The 19,350-nt window shown below is 49.3% G+C and overlaps 2 protein-coding genes across 4 annotated transcripts; both read right to left on the bottom strand.

The window, feature by feature from the left end:
• Window positions 1–123: 123 nt before the first annotated feature.
• On the bottom strand, window positions 124–14,919 carry top2b (DNA topoisomerase II beta). Of its 2 annotated transcripts, none has more exons than XM_084696089.1 (36): window positions 14,378–14,919; window positions 13,085–13,279; window positions 12,878–12,968; window positions 12,132–12,195; window positions 11,358–11,503; window positions 11,105–11,202; window positions 10,510–10,722; window positions 10,256–10,429; window positions 10,028–10,129; window positions 9,762–9,899; window positions 9,509–9,647; window positions 9,163–9,320; window positions 8,192–8,317; window positions 7,982–8,092; window positions 7,764–7,869; window positions 7,537–7,646; window positions 7,325–7,417; window positions 6,581–6,695; window positions 6,205–6,326; window positions 5,905–6,053; window positions 5,538–5,769; window positions 5,283–5,417; window positions 4,965–5,165; window positions 4,377–4,572; window positions 4,178–4,269; window positions 3,784–3,939; window positions 3,484–3,567; window positions 3,147–3,347; window positions 2,691–2,847; window positions 2,348–2,512; window positions 1,828–2,032; window positions 1,573–1,652; window positions 1,249–1,347; window positions 923–1,054; window positions 720–817; window positions 124–632 (listed from the first exon to the last, which is right to left on the bottom strand). In XM_084696089.1, exons 1-36 carry the CDS (start codon window positions 14,417–14,419, stop codon window positions 459–461), a joined length of 4,899 nt encoding a protein of 1,632 aa, XP_084552215.1. In that variant the 5' UTR covers window positions 14,420–14,919; the 3' UTR covers window positions 124–458. The 2 variants fall into 2 exon arrangements, with proteins under 2 accessions (XP_084552215.1, XP_084552216.1); XM_084696090.1 differs by having other exon boundaries at window positions 13,085–13,264.
• Window positions 14,920–15,081: 162 nt separating this feature from the next.
• Window positions 15,082–19,316, bottom strand: ngly1 (N-glycanase 1). Of its 2 annotated transcripts, none has more exons than XM_084696092.1 (12): window positions 19,161–19,316; window positions 18,825–18,939; window positions 18,449–18,658; window positions 18,161–18,323; window positions 17,714–17,933; window positions 17,510–17,631; window positions 17,280–17,425; window positions 17,079–17,189; window positions 16,636–16,812; window positions 16,341–16,526; window positions 15,995–16,172; window positions 15,082–15,747 (listed from the first exon to the last, which is right to left on the bottom strand). In XM_084696092.1, exons 1-12 carry the CDS (start codon window positions 19,259–19,261, stop codon window positions 15,572–15,574), a joined length of 1,905 nt encoding a protein of 634 aa, XP_084552218.1. In that variant the 5' UTR covers window positions 19,262–19,316; the 3' UTR covers window positions 15,082–15,571. The 2 variants fall into 2 exon arrangements, with proteins under 2 accessions (XP_084552218.1, XP_084552219.1); XM_084696093.1 differs by having other exon boundaries at window positions 16,636–16,809.
• Between the last annotated feature and the right edge of the window lie 34 nt (window positions 19,317–19,350).

Genomic DNA, 19,350 nt, shown 5'->3' with positions numbered 1-19,350 from the left:
TGTGTTTTGAGTTGAGATGCCCAGACTGTAGGGTTACTGCTGTCCCATAACCCTGAAGGTGGACCTCAGCATCGCAGAAACGGCTTAATTTGAGGACATTCCGAGGACCCAAGGACAAGAAAGTAATTTACAATTAATTGTTTACTTCCAAGTTCATTGTCAAAAAGGTACATAGGTCTCTTACTTTTAATAGTTAAAATGTGCTAAAGCACAGCAATCTAAAGTTCTAAAAGCCGCTTAGGACAAATACATACCATTTCAATGAGAATAAAAAAAAAAAAAAAAAAAACGGTATATGTATAATAAAAAGTGTAAAACAACTACACAGTATAAAGCATTGAACGTCACCAGTTAAGGAAAAATAAAATGAAGGGAGTGTTGGTAATGTACAAAAGTCTGCGTAGAGGCAGGAGGGGAGGGAACGACACAAACGGGAGTGTCTATGTGGCCGTGGACGTCTAATCGAACATGTCGTACTGGTCCTCGTCTTCGTCCCCGGATTCGGCAAAGTACTTGACCTCCTTCTTGGCGCGGCCCGAGCGGTCCCGGGAGGCTGCGTCCGACAGGCTGAAGCTGTCCACGTCCTCCTCGTCTGATAGGGCGGGCCGGGTCGGGGCTGCCTTCTTCGACTTCTACACACAGACAGACACAGGGCTTTCAGTCACAACATAAACCGTCCCTGGCCGGTAAGTATGCGCCCACAGGAAACAAAGACTCACGCTGACTTTGCTGGTGGGGGCTTTGCCAGCCTTCTTCATGGGACTGTAGTCGTCCTCCCCTGAGCCAGACGGCTTCCTCTTCCTCCCCCTGCCTTTACCTGCGTGGGCCAACATTCACAGGTTACACTCACAGTCACTACCCCAGGAGCTCCGCCCCCCCATCCCCCCCATCCCCCCAGCAGACCCCCAGGCCCTGGCTGTACCTTTGAGTGCTGGTGCAGACTGCTTCTTGGAGCCTGTGTCTGAGTCAGAGTCCCACACAGATTTGTCGGGCTTCTTTGCTTTGGGCGCCGGTGCTTTCCTGGGTTTGGGAGCTGCCTCTGATGGCTTCTTGGCTGTGGCACAAATAACCAATAATAGTGAGCAACGTAGATTTCAGACAAAGAAACTGGGGGAAAAACGAGGTTCCCACATTTCTCTCAGGTTCACAGACATAACCGTGAGCCATATCTACTACGTTCCATATCCCAGCCCTAGTGCTGCTTGGTGTGTGCGTGTTGGGCGCCCTCTAGTGGTTCCTAGGCCTTACCTTTCTTAGCTGGGGCAGGTTTGTCGAAGGCGGAGCTGCTGGAGTAGGAGGAGAAGATGGGTCCGTCTGCGTCCTCGTCGCTGTCAAACTTTGGACCGTCTGGGAAACAAAGTCAACCGTCATTCCCTGGAGACCATCAGGTAACAGACTGAAATAAACGGGTTTCAAATTTGACCGGCAACATTGCGCCGTCTACCGAGGCGGACCGTTAAAAACATCCCGTTTTTTTTATTCTACATTTCTCACGGCCTCACAGCGAGTGACATCACCACCTCCAAAAATACACCGGTGTTTTTCAGTCAAGGAGACGAGCGTCATACTAACCACTGTCATTGCTCTTTTCAGAGAACGCCGATTTGGAGAAGATGTCTGCCTCTTTGTTTTTCTTTGCAGCAGAAATAGACCTTGAGGGAGATGGGAACACGGCACAGTGAGTCACACAGTACCAAGTGCCATCTAATGGAGCCGTAAACAAAATAATAGCAGCAGTAGCAAAGTGGTATTTCTGATGAGTCTTTGTGGGACCCTTGGCCTGATGGACTAGGTTAGGGCGCGGGCAGGGGGAGCGGGTCGTCTTACGTCACGGTGGAGTGTTTGGGAGGCGGGTAGACGTCCTCCTCTTCGTCCTCGTCCTCGTCGTCGTAGCGACTCTTTGTCCCCTCGGACGCAGCAAAGCTGTCTTTGAAGGACTGGACGGGCGAGGAGGCCGCTTCGTCCTCCCCGTTCTCGTCCGCGTCCTCGTCTTCCTCCTCTGAGAAGTCGAAGGTGTACTTGGGCTTGGCGGCTGGTAAGGGGGCACAAAGTGGACCATCAGATGGACTGGCTTTTCAGTCGGATCCCAGTGATCTGGGGCGGGATCAAACCGATGGAATAATCCATCTTCTATTGCATGGGGGTTGCATCATGCTGCTGTATCCGGCCCCATCGAGCCAGCGTCAGCCTGGCTGTCAGACTGATAAAACCCAGAATAGGTTTTCAAGTGATTGTGACCCCAGGCGCTGAAGCAGAGAGGGCTGAGCAGAGGAGGCTAATTCAATGATGCATCAGCGCTCTGGGATGAGTTGTGTGTGGGGTATGGGCGTGGCGTGGTGAAGAGTACCTGATGCCCTCTGGGACTTGGTGTCTCTGGGAATGACCACAGGCTCACTATCCTCTATGTCGCTGTCGGACTTGGACTCATCCTCGGACCAGGGGTTGCGCTTCTTCACCTTCTTGGCGGGGGTTCCTTTGGGGGTTGCTGGTTTCCTGGGAGCCCTGGGGGCGCCTGCCAGGACAAGGAAACAAACCATCGAGCGATGGTATTAAACTTCAAATCAGAGACTGTGCAGTGCTTTCTTGTCCAAGTGTGTGTGTTCATCTAGTAGTGAGGTCATCTAGTAGTGAGGTCATCCAGTAGTGAGTTCAGGAGGGTCAATGGTGTGGCTACAGGAGGACCAACTAACCTGGCTCCTTCTTCTCCCTCTCCTTCTTGACGCGTGGGACCTTGGGCTTGGTGGAGCCGCTGGTGGAGTTGAGGGAGTTCTCCCCCGTGCCCCCCTCGGCTCCCAGGCCTGCCGTCTCATCATCAAACTCCATCTTCACCACCAGGTCAGAGTCGCCCTGGAACGCAGACCCAACACTGTTCACAACACATCCTTCACTTCCACAGTGAGGGGAGCAGTGTCTGGTCCAGGGGGAGATAAGAAGTCGGGGCCTAACTGTAGGTGGTGGAGTTTGTGACTGATGCTCACATTGATTTATTTTGGAAGAAATGTATATTTAACAGATATAATTTAGATTAAACTGCTGGGACAATTCCAATGTACCTTGTACATGTACAATGTACAAAAAACAAAAACTAGAAATTTGCACTGGAACAATTCGGGTCTATCTGGTGCTAACCCATAGCCCAGCCTTACCTTCTTCTTGCGGTTGGTCATCTTTTTGCAAGCGTCGGCCTTCATGGCCTGGGTGATGGTGGGCTCCACCCTGCGGCCGTAGGGCGAGGGCAGGGTCTCCTCCAGGTGCATCTTCTTCACCTTGGGCTTGCCCACCTTGCCCTTCACCAGCTTCACGCCCTTTCCTGAGCTCTGGTCCTCTCGTTCCTGGGCCTCCACGCGCTGGCCAGGGAAAACGGCACGCGCACGGTCACAACCAAAACATCCTTTCTAACTTCTTCTGTAAGAAGAGACTAACTTGGAAGCTATGATCAAAACGGGGGTGTCTCTCCATGAGATGGAGAGGGGCAGAACTCACGTCCAGCTCCTCCACGAACACAGCCAGGTCGCCCTTCCACAGGTCGTCTGGAGACTTCCTCTGCAGGTCACCCAGCTCCGATTTCTGGGGGAACAAACACACGCGTGAGGACAGCGTCCCATGCCCGGACGTCGTCGCTAGGTCAGGCGGCATCCTCATCCATTCTCCCAGCTGATAAACGTCTCACTTAAAGTGACGTGACTGTTCATAACACCGTAGACAGCATCTACCACACGTCACGCTGAGAGGCTGAAAGGGCGTCCGTCTCTTTAAAAAGGGAGCCGTGTGGAGGGGGGCTACCTTGTGGTCCCTCTGCTTGAGGAGCTCGTCCACCTTCTCCTTGGACAGGCACCACAGGGGCATGTTGAGGATGTAGTTGAAGTTGGGTCCCGACGTGGAGCCAGAGTCCACCGAGCTGTCGCTGTCGTTCCCGTCGCGCTCGTCCTCCTCCAGCGCCTGACGCACACACACGCACACACACGCGGAACATCACAGGGTCCAATCAGAACTCAGAACACAGGATGGTCGCGCCGTCTCTGCAAATCACTTGGCTGAATACTGGACTGGAGTAGCAGAGGGGTAAAACCTCAGGTGTTCATCAGATACTGGGGATGTATATTTCAATGTATGTATATCAATGTTTCATATCTGCTGGACCCCCCTTGGACATTGTACTCTCCCCCTATAGAAGCACCTTTTCCTGGGCCTTAGTCCAGGCAACCACCGGGTCCGACTCGTAGCCTTTCTGAACCAGCATTCTGATCAGCTCTCGTTTCGACTTGTTCTCTGCGGGTACACAAAACGTTAACACGTCAGTCCCACGCCAATCATCTCGGGACACATCTTGGAAGGGCTCCAGCGTCATTGACACACAGCCCTGACGTTGTCCTCACCAATTGAAATCCTTCCTTCAATCTTCTCCAGAACGAATCGCGCCTGATTGGACAGTTTGGCTGCTTCGGCCCCGAGGCTGCCGACCAGCCAGTCTTTTCTGAGTCTGTAGTACTGCAGCCGGAGCTCAAAGAACTCCTTCAGAATGTCCTGGACGGAGTCGTACCTCTTCAGACAGCCCATGTGGTCGAACAACACCTACAGGGAAAATGATAGTCTTCATTAGGAATGTTGACATCTGCACTAAGAGTCTTTTCACCAAGTCAGGCCGAAATTGAACAATAATAATCTGTGTGTGTGTGTGTGTGTGTGTGTGTGTGTGTGGCTTGATCATCTTGAGAGCCGAGCAGCGTGCGAAGTACAAAATGGGCCAGGTGTATTGCTGGTTGTGGCAGTGCGTGCGTGCATCCAAACAACTTCATAGCAGTTCGCGAGAAATCCAATCTATATGCTGCCATACTGAGCTGCATTATGCACCTGGCACTACATCGGGATCAATAACTAGGCCGACTACACTGTACAGACCAAAGCACAGCACTGCAGCTGTGAGGACACGGAGGTGTGGAGCGTGGGCTTGACGAGGTACGTGCCATGGAGTTGCAGGTGAGGCTGGACTGCAGCTTGAAGACCTTGTGGAGGCCGGCAGCCTCTGCCTGGGCCAGCTTCTCCTCAGACATGCGCACCACAAACTTGACGGTGGAGTCGGTGTGGTACTCCTTGTAGTCGTTGATGAGGGCGGGGGTCTTCTCTGTCCCTTGCAGCATGGGCTCCAGGACAGACTCCTTATAGGCCTGGAGACACAGGGGTCACAATTGGAGGAAGGGGGAGGTCAGGGGTGAACACGGTGGATAAGACGCATGCATGTAATCTGCAGTGAACGGTGACGGGATATCATACGGTCAGCCTACCTGTGTCCAGGTGCGCACTGGGAGCTCGGTGATCTCGATGGTGTTCTTGTCCAGGACCGACACCTCCCCGCTGACCATGAACTGGTTCTGGCCCAACTCGTGAATAACGCCTTTGAAGTTCTTATAGCTAGGGAGCTTCAGGAGAACAGAGACAATTAGAGGGAGTGAGGCGGAGGTTCCTACAGATTCGTCAAGGCAGATGACTGTATTTCGTGGGTCTTTTCATCCAAAGGCGTGTTGATGGAGGATGTGTACCATTGGCAGGGGGTCCTGGTGGCTGAGCATGCGGTAGATGTTGTTGACGATCTCGCGCACGTCGTAGTTTGGGATCTTGCAGGCCCAGCCTGTCCCGATGCCCTCAGCTCCGTTCACCAGCACCATGGGGATGATGGGAATGTACCACTCTGGCTCCACCTTCTGGTTGTCATCGTACAGGAACTTCAGCAGGCTGGAGTCCAGAGGCGGGAACAGCAGCTTGGCTAAGGGACTGAAGGAGAAACGGAGAAAACAAGAAAACAAAACTAAGGTAGATAAGGATATAAATGGGTATATAAAACGGAGGGGGAAAAAAAAACTAAAAACGTCAAAACTTCCTCACACATGAATCTAACAGTGACCTCACCTGAGCATGGTGAAGATGTAACGAGGGCTGGCAGCGTCCTTGCCCCCGTTGATGCGGGTCCCAAACTGGCCCAGAGGCTGCAGGATGTTGGCGTTGTTGCTGCCCACAAAGTTCTGCGCCAAGTTCACGATGGTCATCATCAGGGCTTGCTGATTGGACAACAACGACATGCACAAGGGGGGGGTATCATGAGGTCCGTCGAGAGCTTTGAGGACTCCCCACAGTCAAACACCCACGCGGCGCTGTCCGCTCCCACAGCAGCCAGTGCTGAGGGAGGGAGCGTGTGGAAGGTGACAGTACCTCTCCATGGTGGTAGGCAGACATCTCGGCCACGGAGCCGGCCAGCTGGGCCACCTTCACCTCCCTCTTGTCGTTCCTCTTCAGGCAGGTGAACAGCACCTTCCTCTGGCCCGGCTTCAGCCCTGCACGTACACCAACACGCGCACAGTTCATACACGTGACGGCATCAACAGTAGACCGCAGCACACACACATATTGTACACACACGAAACCATGGACATCAAGGGTATAGTCGAAAGTTCAGTGTGCAGGGTTTTCCTTTTTTTGTTGGTGCGTTTGTTTCCTATGACACTTCAAAGGCACGTCTCAACAAACAAGCAGAGCAAACACTACAAAGAGCAGCGAGGCGTCCTGGGAGCTGGCGGAGGATACGCACCGTCAACTAAGGACGGGATGGATCTCTCGTTGTCGGAGTTGGAGAAGAGGATCAGCTCTTTGTTGATGAAGTCATTGTAGGATAGATGCCTTGTTTGGGTCCCATAGAGGTATTGCTGGAATAAAAGATAACAAAAAGCACAACTTGAATCAGACACCGCTACGAAGTTGTTTTTATCAGTGTTTTGTCTGAACAGACTCACATGGGACAAACGTGTCTGCTACATAGCAACAACAAACAGCACGGTGGTAAGACAACGTCAACAAAACTGGGGCGATTGGATTGTTATTTGGGTGATTAACATCTCAACGCTCGTATCTGGGGAACGCTACACGCGTCACCAAATGCAAGCGGATCAAAAGGAAAAGGCCCCTGGTCCTACGCCCTGAACGTGTGGTCCAAGAAAATCCCCCCAGAGAAGACGGCACAGGAACATCTCAACAGAAGCATCTCCACACAAACGCCGTCAGCCTTGTGTCATCCCTGCCCCCGCCCCACCTCAGCCCCCGCCCCCGCCCCAGCCCCAGCCCCCCACCTCAGCCCCCGCCCCAGCCCCAGCCCCCCACCTCAGCCCCCGCCCCCACCTCAGCCCCCGCCCCAGCCCCAGCCCCCCACCTCAGCCCCCGCCCCAGCCCCAGCCCCCCACCCCAGCCCCCCACCTCAGCCCCCGCCCCAGCCCCAGCCCCCCACCTCAGCCCCCGCCCCAGCCCCAGCCCCCCACCTCAGCCCCAGCCCCCGCCCCACCTCAGGCAGGCCGTGCATCCTCCTCTGACGCCTGTCCTCCATGAAGTTGGTCAGCCACTCCTTCCTGTCGTCTGTCTTCTTCTTACTGAAGGCCTGCGGGAGACAACACAGGTCAGGGGAGCCGGACGTGTCGGGCTCATCTACCCTAAACCAGGGCCCCAGAAATGGACACGCAGGTCTGGATGTCGTGGAGGGAGAGGGAGGTCTCTCACCAGCGTGATGGCAGCATCGTCCTCGTTCCCCATGTATCGGAACATGATCCGATGCTTCTCCATGTCTGCAAAGTACTCTTTGGCCTCTTTGCTCGTGCTTGTACCCAAACCTGGAGCACAAGAGGAAACACGTCAGGTGATGCACGTCGAAACCCACCAATAGCTCTGGGTCGGCTGTATGGTGAGAACACTCGTTTGAACGTTTCCTGTATGGGCGGGGAACTAACCTTTGTAGTACTTTATATGCCAGGTTTTGAAGTTGTCTGTCTGTTTCTTCCACTCATCAAACTCAGGAATACTGTAGAAGGAGAACTCTTGCTTATTCTTGTTCACCTGCATGGGAAAAGAGAATTAGCGGAAACCTCGAGACAAGCCCAAAGACGCCCTTAAAGAATGACGCGCGTCTTGGTGGAAACCAGTGATCGTGTCCGTGATTGGGTGTTACCTTGACGATGGGTGTGATGAACTCCTCCAAGAAGGTGTGCTTCAGCAGAGACGGCCAGTTGTGGTGGAAGAAGTTGATCAGCAGACCTTTGATATGGGAGCCGTCTTGATCCTGTCAGGAGGGGTCAAAGGAAACAACATGATCCTTCTGGACGACAGACTGAGGAAGTGAGAAGGACAAGAGGAGTGTTGAAGTGATGGGGTGCTGGACCTGATCGGTCATGATCATGATCTTGCCGTAGCGTAGCGTCCTCAGGGACTCTGGGTCTTCGTAACTCTTCTTGTACTGGAGCCCCACGATCTTGATGATGTTGTTGATCTCAGCGTTCTCCATGATCTGGGAATAGAAGGCCAAATATCTGTGTATGGGGGGGGTAATGATACCTTAAGCTGTTGACGCTCACTTAAATGGGGGGGGGGGCTGAGGTATATGTTGCTCTTTACTCTAGTAAAGCATAACTTATCACATCAATAAGACTGTGCCATCTAACTTTCACAGCTTTGACAGCACTGCCACACTGTGGACACTGTATGCTGGTGTTGTGGTGGGGACATTACTGTATGCTGGTGTTGTGGGGGACATTACAGTATGCTGGTGTTGTGGGGGGACATTACTGTATGCTGGTGTTGTGGGGGGACATTACTGTATGCTGGTGTTGTGGTGGGGACATTACTGTATGCTGGTGTTGTGGGGGGACATTACTGTATGCTGGTGTTGTGGTGGGACATTACTGTATGCTGGTGTTGTGGGGGGACATTACTGTATGCTGGTGTTGTGGTGGGGACATTACTGTATGCTGGTGTTGTGGTGGGGACATTACTGTATGCTGGTGTTGTGGGGGGACATTACTGTATTCTGGTGTTGTGGGGGGACATTACTGTATGCTGGTGTTGTGGTGGGGACATTACTGTATGCTGGTGTTGTGGTGGGGACATTACTGTATGCTGGTGTTGTGGGGGGACATTACTGTATGCTGGTGTTGTGGGGGGACATTACTGTATGCTGGTGTTGTGGGGGGGACATTACTGTATGCTGGTGTTGTGGTGGGGACATTACTGTATGCTGGTGTTGTGGGGGGGACATTACTGTATGCTGGTGTTGTGGGGGGACATTACTGTATGCTGGTGTTGTGGGGGGACATTACTGTATGCTGGTATTGTGGTGGGGTGATGGTCGCACACCTGCTTGTGGGTGGCCTCTCGGACGTTCAAGATCTTTCCTCTGAGGGGGAAGACTCCGTAGCGGTCTCGTCCAATCACGCCCAGGCCCGAGACGGCCAGAGACTTGGCTGAGTCCCCCTCTGTCAGGATCAGCGTGCACTCAGACGAGTGTTTCCCACCTGGGCCACAAACACACACAACACTTTCAGATTGCACTGTTTGGAATCTTACCACACCGTAGCTTCCCACCCCCCAATGTTTGTCCACAGGACGTTACTTTATGGATGAAATAACCAGGTAGAAACAGGCCAAGTCAGACCTCAAACTAACACTCATTTAGAGGAGAAGGAAGTTGAGTATTACTCACCAGCATCGTTGGCGTCATCCAGTTTGGGGATTCCTTTGATCTTGCTGTGCTTCACAGAGGAGCACTTCTTGTTCAGTTGAGTCTGGGCCTTAAACTTCACCCAGTTCAAGATGCTCTCCACTATTCCACAGTTGGTAGCCTGGGGGAAACATGAAGGCTTAAATGACACTCCATTCGTTGTTCGGGTCAGGTTAAATAATTAACAGCTGAAGTAAAGAAGGTTGTGAAGGTCGGTGGCGGAAGATAGCCTTACCGCCCTAATGAACTTGTCGGACAGGGGACATTTGGAGCCAAAGCTCTTGGTCTGCAGGGTCATGTTCTCCTTGGTCTGGGAGTCGAAGGTGGGGTTCTCGATCAGCGCATTCACAAACACCCAGATATGGTTCTTCACCTGGATGGGACAAAACGGGAGTGAGTACCACACTGACAAAAGACCGCAATCAAACAGTTCTTGCAGTGTAAGAAGTATCAAATGCTAGAGGATAATGTTTCCATCACATTCTAGAGGAGAGGCTTCACCTGGAAGGGTTTCACCGTAACTCCAGCTTTGTTCTTTTTCTTCACCACTTCAATCAGCTTGGCAACGATTTGGTCCACCACATAGTCAATGTGCCGGCCACCCTGGAGAAACACAATATTACATGAGAACACAAACAATTCGACAAATGAAGTGACAACCTTTGTACCGCAGAAAACATGTGCATTTGCACATGCAGGAAGGGTTTCCTGGGCAGAGTGTCTACCTACCTTTGTGGTGGCGATGCTGTTGACGAAGCTGATCTGCTGGAAGCCCTTCTCGCTCATGGTGAGACACACCTCCCAGCGCTCGTTCACAGCCTCGTTCACCACCTTCAGGGCCACGCCCGTCTCGTCCAGCTTGTCCTTCACATACAGGTCCACGTAGCTGCGGAACCCCGTCACCTGGGAGACACCCGCAGGGCCCAGTTAGCGTACGGCGGGCAAACCTGTGACTCCGAGGGACCGAGAGGGGTTACACTTACAGGCAGTTTCTTCCCATTGAGCATGACCTTGACACCCTTGCAGGAGCCGGCGATGTCGTAGGCCCTCCGGGTGACCAGGGCCACTATGTCTTTGTCCAGCTTGTCCATCTTGAATTTGGACAAGTCCGGCTGGAACGTGACACAAGTGAAATCCTCCCCGTCAAAGAACTTGATTTTGGGGTCGGCTGTCTTGGTCATGTTGTTCTGCCAAGTCTGGTGGAGAGCGAGAGAGAGAGAGACAGAGTGTGTTTATGTGACCATGACACACTCAGCATCTGGGGAATGCTAGGACAATGAGATTAACTCTCGGATGTAAGAGGGAAATGATCACATGAACATTCGGGAGATTGGGAGTGATTAATGGCAGGTCACAGAAATAGCCAACATGCCCAGAGGAGATCCTTTCTGGCCAGGACACGACAGAGACCACACCCGACTGTGATAATCAATATGCTACTTACCCGGCTCCTACACTTCACAAATGACCCTACAAGACAGCAACTGATGCTAAGCTGTTTGAGAACACTACAAAGCATGTCAAAGAGTCACTGATTGAGATCAGACACTGTAGCGTGTGTGCTGGGTGTATGTGTACCTGCTTGAAGCTGTGTTTGTACTCTTTACAGGCGGTTTCCACTGAAAACTTTGTGCTGAAGATGTTGCAGAGTTTAGCACCATAGCCGTTCCTCCCACCTGAAAGCAAAATCACCATGGGTCAAGTTTGAGTGGCTGTACTTTGGCTTTCAAAACAGGGACATGCAGCAGAATACGATCCTTCCTTCAAGGAAAACCCATCAACCAGACCACTCAATATAATTTTGTGAAATATGGCTCCTGGTTTGGCTGACCTGTGACCTTCTTCTCCTCGTCGTCGTAGTTGCTGGAGGTGAGGAGGTGTCCGAAGATGAGAGCGGGGACGTACATCTTCTCGTCCTTGTGTTCCACCACGGGGATTCCTTTTCCATTGTTCCAGATGGAAATGGTGTTGGACTCACTGCGGAGGACAAGGGGGAACAGTAGGATGGACGCGAATGAATGAACTACACCTCCACTTCACTCACAATCGAAATAACCACCCGCAATTTTACGGCGACACCACATGCGTCGCAGACACTGTGATATCGCGATGACAGGACTATCATTAAAATGCATACAACAAATATGCCAAGCTTCTGATGAGTTAGTGTGTGGAGACGGTCTTTCGTATTCATAGGCGGCCGTGTTAATGGCAGCCCTTGGGGAGGTGGGGTCAGTGATGTCACAGGCCGTGCAGAGCGACTGCAAGTCGGAGCAGGCCTCCCGCAGAGAAGCCTGTGAAGGACGCTGGGGCGGCTTCAGCAGGCGGCTGGGGATGCAGCCAGCGTAGGTGAACAGCATGTGGAACGAGGACTGCATTCCAGAGCAGCCTCATTAAAGCGCTCCGAGACCCATCAGCTCTCCACGGCCTGTCTCCTCCCCCTCTCTCTCCCTCTCTCGCAGTGTCCTCACCCTCCATCTCCTTCACAGTCTCCTCACTTTCTATCTTTCTCCATCTCTTTCTCTCTCTCTCTCTCTCTCTCTCTCTCTCTGTGTGTATGTCCCCGGTATCTTTACTAAGCCTTCCACACACCCCCGCAACTTACGGATCGATTGTAATCTTTATGGTGGACATGTTCTTGTCCCGTTGTTTGTTGTCTGCCGCGTTCACTGTGGGAGAAAAAACAGCAATGTCAAAATAAGAAAGTGTGTGCTAACAGGAACCGTAATCAGGATCAGTTCTTAATGGTCTAGTTTGAGCCTGTCAGTAGTGGCTTTCTGTTGTAGTTGTGAACAGACCCTGTGTGGATCTACTTTATGAGTTTAGGCTCATCTCCTCTGTATTACATGGACGTGGTCTGAATATCTGTGCAGGAAAGTGAGTTTAATCACTATATTACTGCAATAAGAACGCAAAGATATCCCAGAAGTATGTCGGACATAATATTTTTTGCATTGGCAAGGGGCGAACCCAACATGAGTTGTTGTTTTGTAGAGTCCTTTGTTAAGTATTAACGAGGCAGGTAAGTAGCATAATGACATTGGTCCCTGAATACTTCATCAGTGGACCATACAAACAAAACATTTCCCAGGCCCTGCCAGAGACAGGGATGCTGGTATTAATCAGATCCAGTCACATCCCATAAGACTACACTGAGACAACTCTCTATTCTATCCAAATGACTGTGGAGCAGCTGCCTAAACAGCACACAGGAGCAGGCTCATAAAGCAGGGCGCCAATTTCACACACAGGCCCCTTCGGACCGTTCAACTGCATAAGTGCAAAGTCAACAAACAGGTTGTACTCATTGACACTTTTTGAACGTTAAATTTCCAAAAATAAAACACTCACCCAGGATTTCATCAAAGATTTTGTATAATCCGGGCACATATGTTATTTCTCGCTGGTTCATTCCGACGTCTTCATCGAAAACCCACATTTGCTGAAAAAGGCAGAGAACAGGCATATTCAGAGCAGGCTTATTGAAATCTTCCTGAATGTCATCTGGGACGATACTGGGGAGCCATGTAAGGACCACATGCATGTGTCCAAGCCTACCTGAGTGACAGGTTCCACAGAGCCGATGTAGGTGTCTGGGCGGAGCAGGATGTGCTCCAGCTGGGTCTTCTTCTGGTACACCCGTTCCACGGATATCTTCTTGGAACTGTCCTTCTTGCTGCTCTCATTCTTGCCACCCTCGCCCCTGCCGTTGGCCTCCTCTTTTTTGGCGGCATTGTTCTTTTCAAAGAGGGTCTGTTATTAGACACATGCGCACAACTTTTGTTAAAAAACACTAAAGGTGAATTTCTGAACTCTGTGGCAGTTGATAAGCAGAGCTACCAACAGGATTGACGACCACTCCTCTCTATGGATTGGTTTGCTGCCTGGCTGAGAGGATGAAACGTGTTTAGCGTTTTCAATGTACCAGCTCAGTTGTCGCCAAAGATAAGTGTCTAATTTAAAAAGACCCTGGTCAGGCTGAATTTTTTATTGGTGCGACTTTAAAAATGATTTACAGTATACCTGTATTCAGTTAGGCCATCTGTTTTTAAGTTCACTAGTTCGGAGGAATGCACCTTATACCTACAGAAGCCACATTGCCTGAACCATGAGACTAAAAGCATTTCGTGTGTCTGAATGGACAGAAAAATGTATCCTTGATCCATTACGGTAGCAAGACAGTGCCTTCCACAACCTCAATTGCTCGTACATATGCGTGGCCAGCTGGCCTATTGTTATCGGTTAGGAGAAAAGTGACAGACAGAGGGGCACTAAATAAATTGTGCTAACGCGGAGGACGCCTGAACTGCCACTGAGTAAAGTGAGTAGTTACTTTGAACACTGATAATGACAAAGCTTTTTTTTAAACATGTCACTATACCTTATATATATTGTGAATTAGAGATGGAAAGACTCAGCTCAGCTATAATTCCTTGATAGATCCCAGTATAGTAGCTATCTAATATAACAAAGAACTTTTAGCAGCTTGCGGAATCTGAATTCGCTTCAGTTTAGCTACATTCCTCACTGAAAAGCAGTCACTATTTCTCAATACAAGATGAAATAGGTGATCACATAATTGAAATTTGTGATCAAATAACTCATGATCACGACAGCTAGCTAGCTAATTGGCAAATGTTTTACTCAGCCTGTACAAAATCATAAATTAATCCCATTGGCTTGTAATGGCCGGTGTAGCGCTGGCTACAGTAGCGTTGAGCTAGCAAGGCTACGAAGCTAACAGACAACACTATCACATCCCACACTGTCTTGTGCATCTTTCTGACTGAATATATCGGTTACTGATAAAGAGTCCAGTCCATTAACACTGCATTAAACATCGTAACTTACCACCCAAGTCAGACCCCCGCTTCCTGCTGCGCCGTTGGACATCGTCCTTTTGTGTCTCACTAGATTTTCGAGATGTACGCCTTTACCTTGCAAAAATTACTTCAGGTCCGGCGAAAAATGTGTCCATAAATTTCGCAATTCTCTCAAATACACAATCCCATTTAGATGTGTTTATTTGTTTATGTTCTTCATCGGTCCCTTCAAGAAATCTTCATATGGCATCAAAACACTGCCAACAAGCAGGGGAGTTAGATCGCGGCTATTGTTAAAATCGACAAGCGGTGGCACACTGTAGGCCTAAACTTCTAACAAAGGCAAAGCTTGCATCCTCTAAGTATTAAGTATAAATACTGTACAAAATTAAAACATTAAATACTTCATATTGTACAAAAACAAATACGCTACTGTACAAATAAATGCCCTAATAACGCAGGTTCACTTCAGTAGTTATATTTTCATTCAGAAACAATACGCCGGTTCAAGCCTCCTTTTGGCTCCACCATCAGAAGTCCGCACGGTCGGCGACAATCCCCTTCGCCGAACGGACCAATCTCGAGCCTCATTTTGAGAGGCGCCGGTAAATAAGCCAATAGGAAAATAGATCTGTGGCTGTACTTGCAGTGTGTAAACGGCAGTCCTCAAGACACTGCAATCATTTGTTACTTTGTTTCGTCCCATCATGAAACGCTTTTAACTTGAACCCATTGAACTAGTAAAAATGACCTTTATTGCACATTGGGTAAACGAAGAGAAAGGATATATTTTATGTCATGGATGGCGCTATTTTAAGTGAATTTGAGGTATCATGCACCACACATGCAAGGTCACCATTAGACACTGCTTAGTGGTGTATAATAACATGATAAAAGACACCATGAATTATAACAGCTGACGACGCCATATCATTATGTTTCGTCATTATTGTCTTTTGTCCATTTTACTTGATACATGATTTTACAAGATGCGTTTGTCTGTGGCTTATAACATAAGTTAGGAATGACCCTGGGTCATGCCGTTTACCATTACTGGCATATATAAGTTAAAACCAAGCAGCATTATTTTTAATTGATCATACCTACAACTAATACATTCTACACAAAGACCACATAAATATTCTGGTATAAGTGTTGCAAAAATAACCTATACATCCACAAAAAGAAAAACAGTTTCAGACTATAAACTAAGTCTCCACCATCAAGCATTCTCTAGGTCTATGAGGATTTCAAAGGAGGATTCCTCCAGCTCCTTCAAACTCCGTCTGAACAGCTGGGTGTGTTGCCATGACGACTCTCCTTCCCCGCCACTGAGCTCTGCTTCCACGACCAGTTCGGTAGAGCCGGAGAGACTTGCAACCGAAAGCATCTCACCGTCTGCGTGTTCAAATGAGTGAGTGAGAGAGATTCTGTCTGCTCTGACAATCCGACAGCACTTTTCCTTTGAACTATCGAGTGGTAATGGCACCCCCACCAATGAAGGATGGGATTCCAGGCACCCTTCCCCCGAGACTCATCCTGTAGCTCTGTCATTCATCTGCCAATCACATTCTAAAAGCCCTCTCAGCTGGCAGGTATCCTGGCTGTAACACCCCTTACAAAAAAAAACACAGTGATAGCATACCTCCAGAGAACTCTGTGATGTCCTGGCCTGAGCGCAGGCTCCAGCAGACCCTCCCTGAGTGAAAGGTCTGGCTACACGCTCTGACAGAGACCGTCTTTATCTTCATCCCCACTGGGGCACAGTCAAGCTTCCAGCTCACACTTCCTAAGGCAGAGCCCTCCGTTCTAGCGATGTAGACCTGGAAACACAGATCATGCTTACTGACAAAAGCAGAAGATTTGAAGTACACAAAACTACACTCCAACTTATGTTAAGTCAACATCCAAAGGAAGATGAAAACACTTTATATATATATATTCAATGGGTGAAGTCAGAGGACAAATAGTAGATTGAAGATAGAACAAACCATTTGCCAGTCGTTCTCCACCTTCCTGAAAACAGACTCCTTCTTCCACACACCCTTTTCCCAGCCTGGTATGTCTTCGTCGCCATTGGACACCCGGCAATACCGGTCCTTTGTTGCATTGTAGCGGAGGTGGAATATCCTCTCACTCTTCTCTCTCTCAGTGGGAATGAACACAAACCCTTGAGCCTTCGGGACAACAAACATTTTGTAGTGACAAACCCGGTCATACAAGAGAATCTATGCCACAAGGAGAAGAAACAAGTGAATGCTAGCTCTTTGTATCACAGTAACTGACCTGTGGGGGGGGCCTGGCTCCAACTTCTCCTCGGGCTGATCTCCAGGCCAGTGATCCAGAGTTGCGCCCCCCCAGATCTCCTGGTTTGGGGGTCTTAGGAGATATAAACTCCACCAGCTCCACTAGTAGCCTGTCTATCAGCTCCTTCTTCCTGTCTGGGCTAAGGGACAGCTGCTTCTACAGACAAACACAGCCAAATGAGAGAGATTGCAAACAGCGTGAGATGAGCTACACCAACCTTTTTTCTTCATCACCCTATATGCTAACACTGCCATGCCGCTAATTATTGGTGGGGCCGTTTCAATGGTCTCTTGACGCTGGTAGAGACACCAGACATAATGTATCTCCCTATATATAGTGTTAAGATCTCTACTATATCGTACTCCAGAGTGCTGTGTCAGGATGGATCTCAGAGCAAATGTTTGCAGGTGAGGCAGACATACCACAGCATTGAGCCCATTTAAGGTGTGTAGCAGCCAGGGTTCCTGGACCTGAGTCCGCCTTGATAGGACTTCCCGATGCTTACAGGAATACCTCCAGGTCACGTCAACCACCTGCACCAGGCCAAAGGCAGCCATTTCAATAAACATCGACGTGAACCATGAATGCTTTCTTCTTATAAAAAAACAACATGCTTCACGTACCTGGTCCTTTGAGAAAGCAAGAACATAGGACAGTTTCTTCCCCCAGCCAATCTCATACAGTAAAGGCGTGTCACAGGCATTCTCACAGGAGTCACAGTGGAGCCAGCGGTGCTGGGAGATAGAGTACACCTCTGTCCACACATGGTCTGGAATGAACAAAAAGAACTTTCTAGGCACTCCACCAGACGTGGTCAGGCAAACATGTAGCTTTATGTTGGAATGTACAGTACCTGTGCTGTCCCAAATATATCTGGCCTCCAGGCCTATGGCCCTGCAGCACAGGGTGAAACAGTTGGCCCACTCGCCACAGCGACCCCTCCTGGTCTCAAGCAGTTTCTCAGGATTATTATACCTGCAACGATAATGTTACCTGTAGCTCCCAGGCACTGAGACTATATGACACATATACAAAGGCGCAGACTTGCTAAACGGACCTGGGGAACCTGGTGGACAGCTGGCAGGCAGGACAGAAGTGGTTCTCCACACGCTGAGCCCCCCAGCGCAGGTCATCAGCAGACGGGGCTAGAGCCCCAGAGGACTGGGTCTGACCTCCACATCGACTACAGGGAAGGCAGTCGACCCAGGTGAAAAACTCCTGTTTGAACCAGCGAAGCAGCTCCAGAGTCAGTAGGTCATCCTCTCTCAAATTGCACTCTAGAAAAAGGAAAGGTAGGAATCCAGTCAACTTAAAACAAGAAGGAATATCACTGAAGTTCACATTGAAAAAAAGTTACATATAGTGTTCAAATGGACTGTCAGATGGTTTTCAGTTATGTACTAAGCATGGCAACTACGTAAATCAGCTTTTTGTATTCAGCCACAGTTCAGTAAAACTAGTTATACTGGACTGAACAATAGTGGTGGATCTGTGAAGGTTTTACCTGGATCTTCCTGTATGGCCAGCTGTAACTTCTCCTTGGCATTGGAAGACAGCTGCTGGTGTGGTATGCAGGTTTGGGCCTTGATCTGCAGCTCAGGGTTCTCATACAACATTACATGCTGGAAGTTAGCTTGAAGGGTTCTGAGGAAAGTCATACTGTTCTCCTGGCAGAGATAAAGAGAAAATATTGTTTTTAAAGAGAGAGAAACCGAGTGGTCAATCCCACATCACAACAAGAAATGTTGGGACTGAATGACAAATGAGTTCATTCTTGAGACGTAAGCATTACCAAGGATGGTGCTTGTACTGGAGCGGGTGTAGATAGTTGGCTGGGCGCCACGGGGCCACCCTGTGCAGAGGCAGGTGCACTGTTTGTCTGAAGAGATGGAATGGGCTGCCTTGCTCTTAGTCTCTGGTCCCGCTCAGCAGCAATGGTTTCCCGTATTTGCTTTAACTGTTCCACTGACGCAGACTTGGGAAACACCAGGTGAGTTTCAGCCTTGTGAGAGAAGATATTTTGTGAAAAGATTTTAATGTTATTAATGTTTATTTCATTTTAATATTATGTATTGTTAATCTGTCAACCCTATGTTTGACATTATAGTGAATTGGATTGTGAAAATGTATCTATTGGTACTCCGATACAGTTTATGACTGTACGCTACCTCTTCAAACCCCATTTCGAAAAGACATTCCACTGCACCTCTGATGGGCAAAAGTTTAGTGGAGAATGTACGATTTTCAATACGAATGGATCTGTATTTGTCTTCATCAGGATTTCTGCAACGACAGACAAGTCAAAGTTAACTTTATTGTTGTAAAGCCATATGATATAATCATGCATTGATTGACGATTTCTGTAGCAAGAGTCTCTACTAGGTAGCATGCAGAAAAAATTGACGACAGTTCCATAAAAAAGGAAGACGAGTGGTAGCAAGTTTAGCCTGCTAGGTAGCTACAAGCTAACTTTCGAATTTAGAAATAAATTGCACAGATATTACCTAATGATGTTGTCAGCATAAGTTATTAACAACTTAGCGACGTCCAAGAATACTTCGTTAGTATTTTCGCATAACGTGGAGACTCCTTGCGATCCAGCCATACTATCTGAGGTATCTAGTCTAAACGAGAAAAAAAAAGCACAGCTGAAAGTCCCCTCTGACTCAAGCTTCCTGATAAAATACGTAACCA

Source organism: Hypomesus nipponensis, chromosome 4 (genome assembly GCF_054491055.1).
Source record: "Hypomesus nipponensis isolate SF chromosome 4, ASM5449105v1, whole genome shotgun sequence".
Taxonomy (NCBI): domain Eukaryota; kingdom Metazoa; phylum Chordata; class Actinopteri; order Osmeriformes; family Osmeridae; genus Hypomesus; species Hypomesus nipponensis.
This window is presented reverse-complemented; position numbering and strand designations above follow the sequence as displayed.

What these genes read in the sequence shown, in the direction of transcription:
- top2b (XM_084696089.1), bottom strand. Translation starts at nt 14,419, where the DNA reads ATGTCCAACGGCGCAGCAGGAAGCGGGGGTCTGACTTGGGTG. An exon ending in CTGCCTACCACCATGGAGAG is followed by an intron (nt 6,054 to 6,204) that starts GTACTGTCACCT and finishes TTGTCCAATCAG; the next exon opens with CAAGCCCTGATGATGACCAT. An exon ending in CCCCCACCAGCAAAGTCAGC is followed by an intron (nt 633 to 719) that starts GTGAGTCTTTGT and finishes GTCTGTGTGTAG; the next exon opens with AAGTCGAAGAAGGCAGCCCC.
- ngly1 (XM_084696092.1), bottom strand. Translation starts at nt 19,261, where the DNA reads ATGGCTGGATCGCAAGGAGTCTCCACGTTATGCGAAAATACTAACGAA. An exon ending in TATGCTGACAACATCATTAG is followed by an intron (nt 18,940 to 19,160) that starts GTAATATCTGTG and finishes CTGTCGTTGCAG; the next exon opens with AAATCCTGATGAAGACAAAT. An exon ending in CAGTACAAGCACCATCCTTG is followed by an intron (nt 18,324 to 18,448) that starts GTAATGCTTACG and finishes TATCTCTGCCAG; the next exon opens with GAGAACAGTATGACTTTCCT.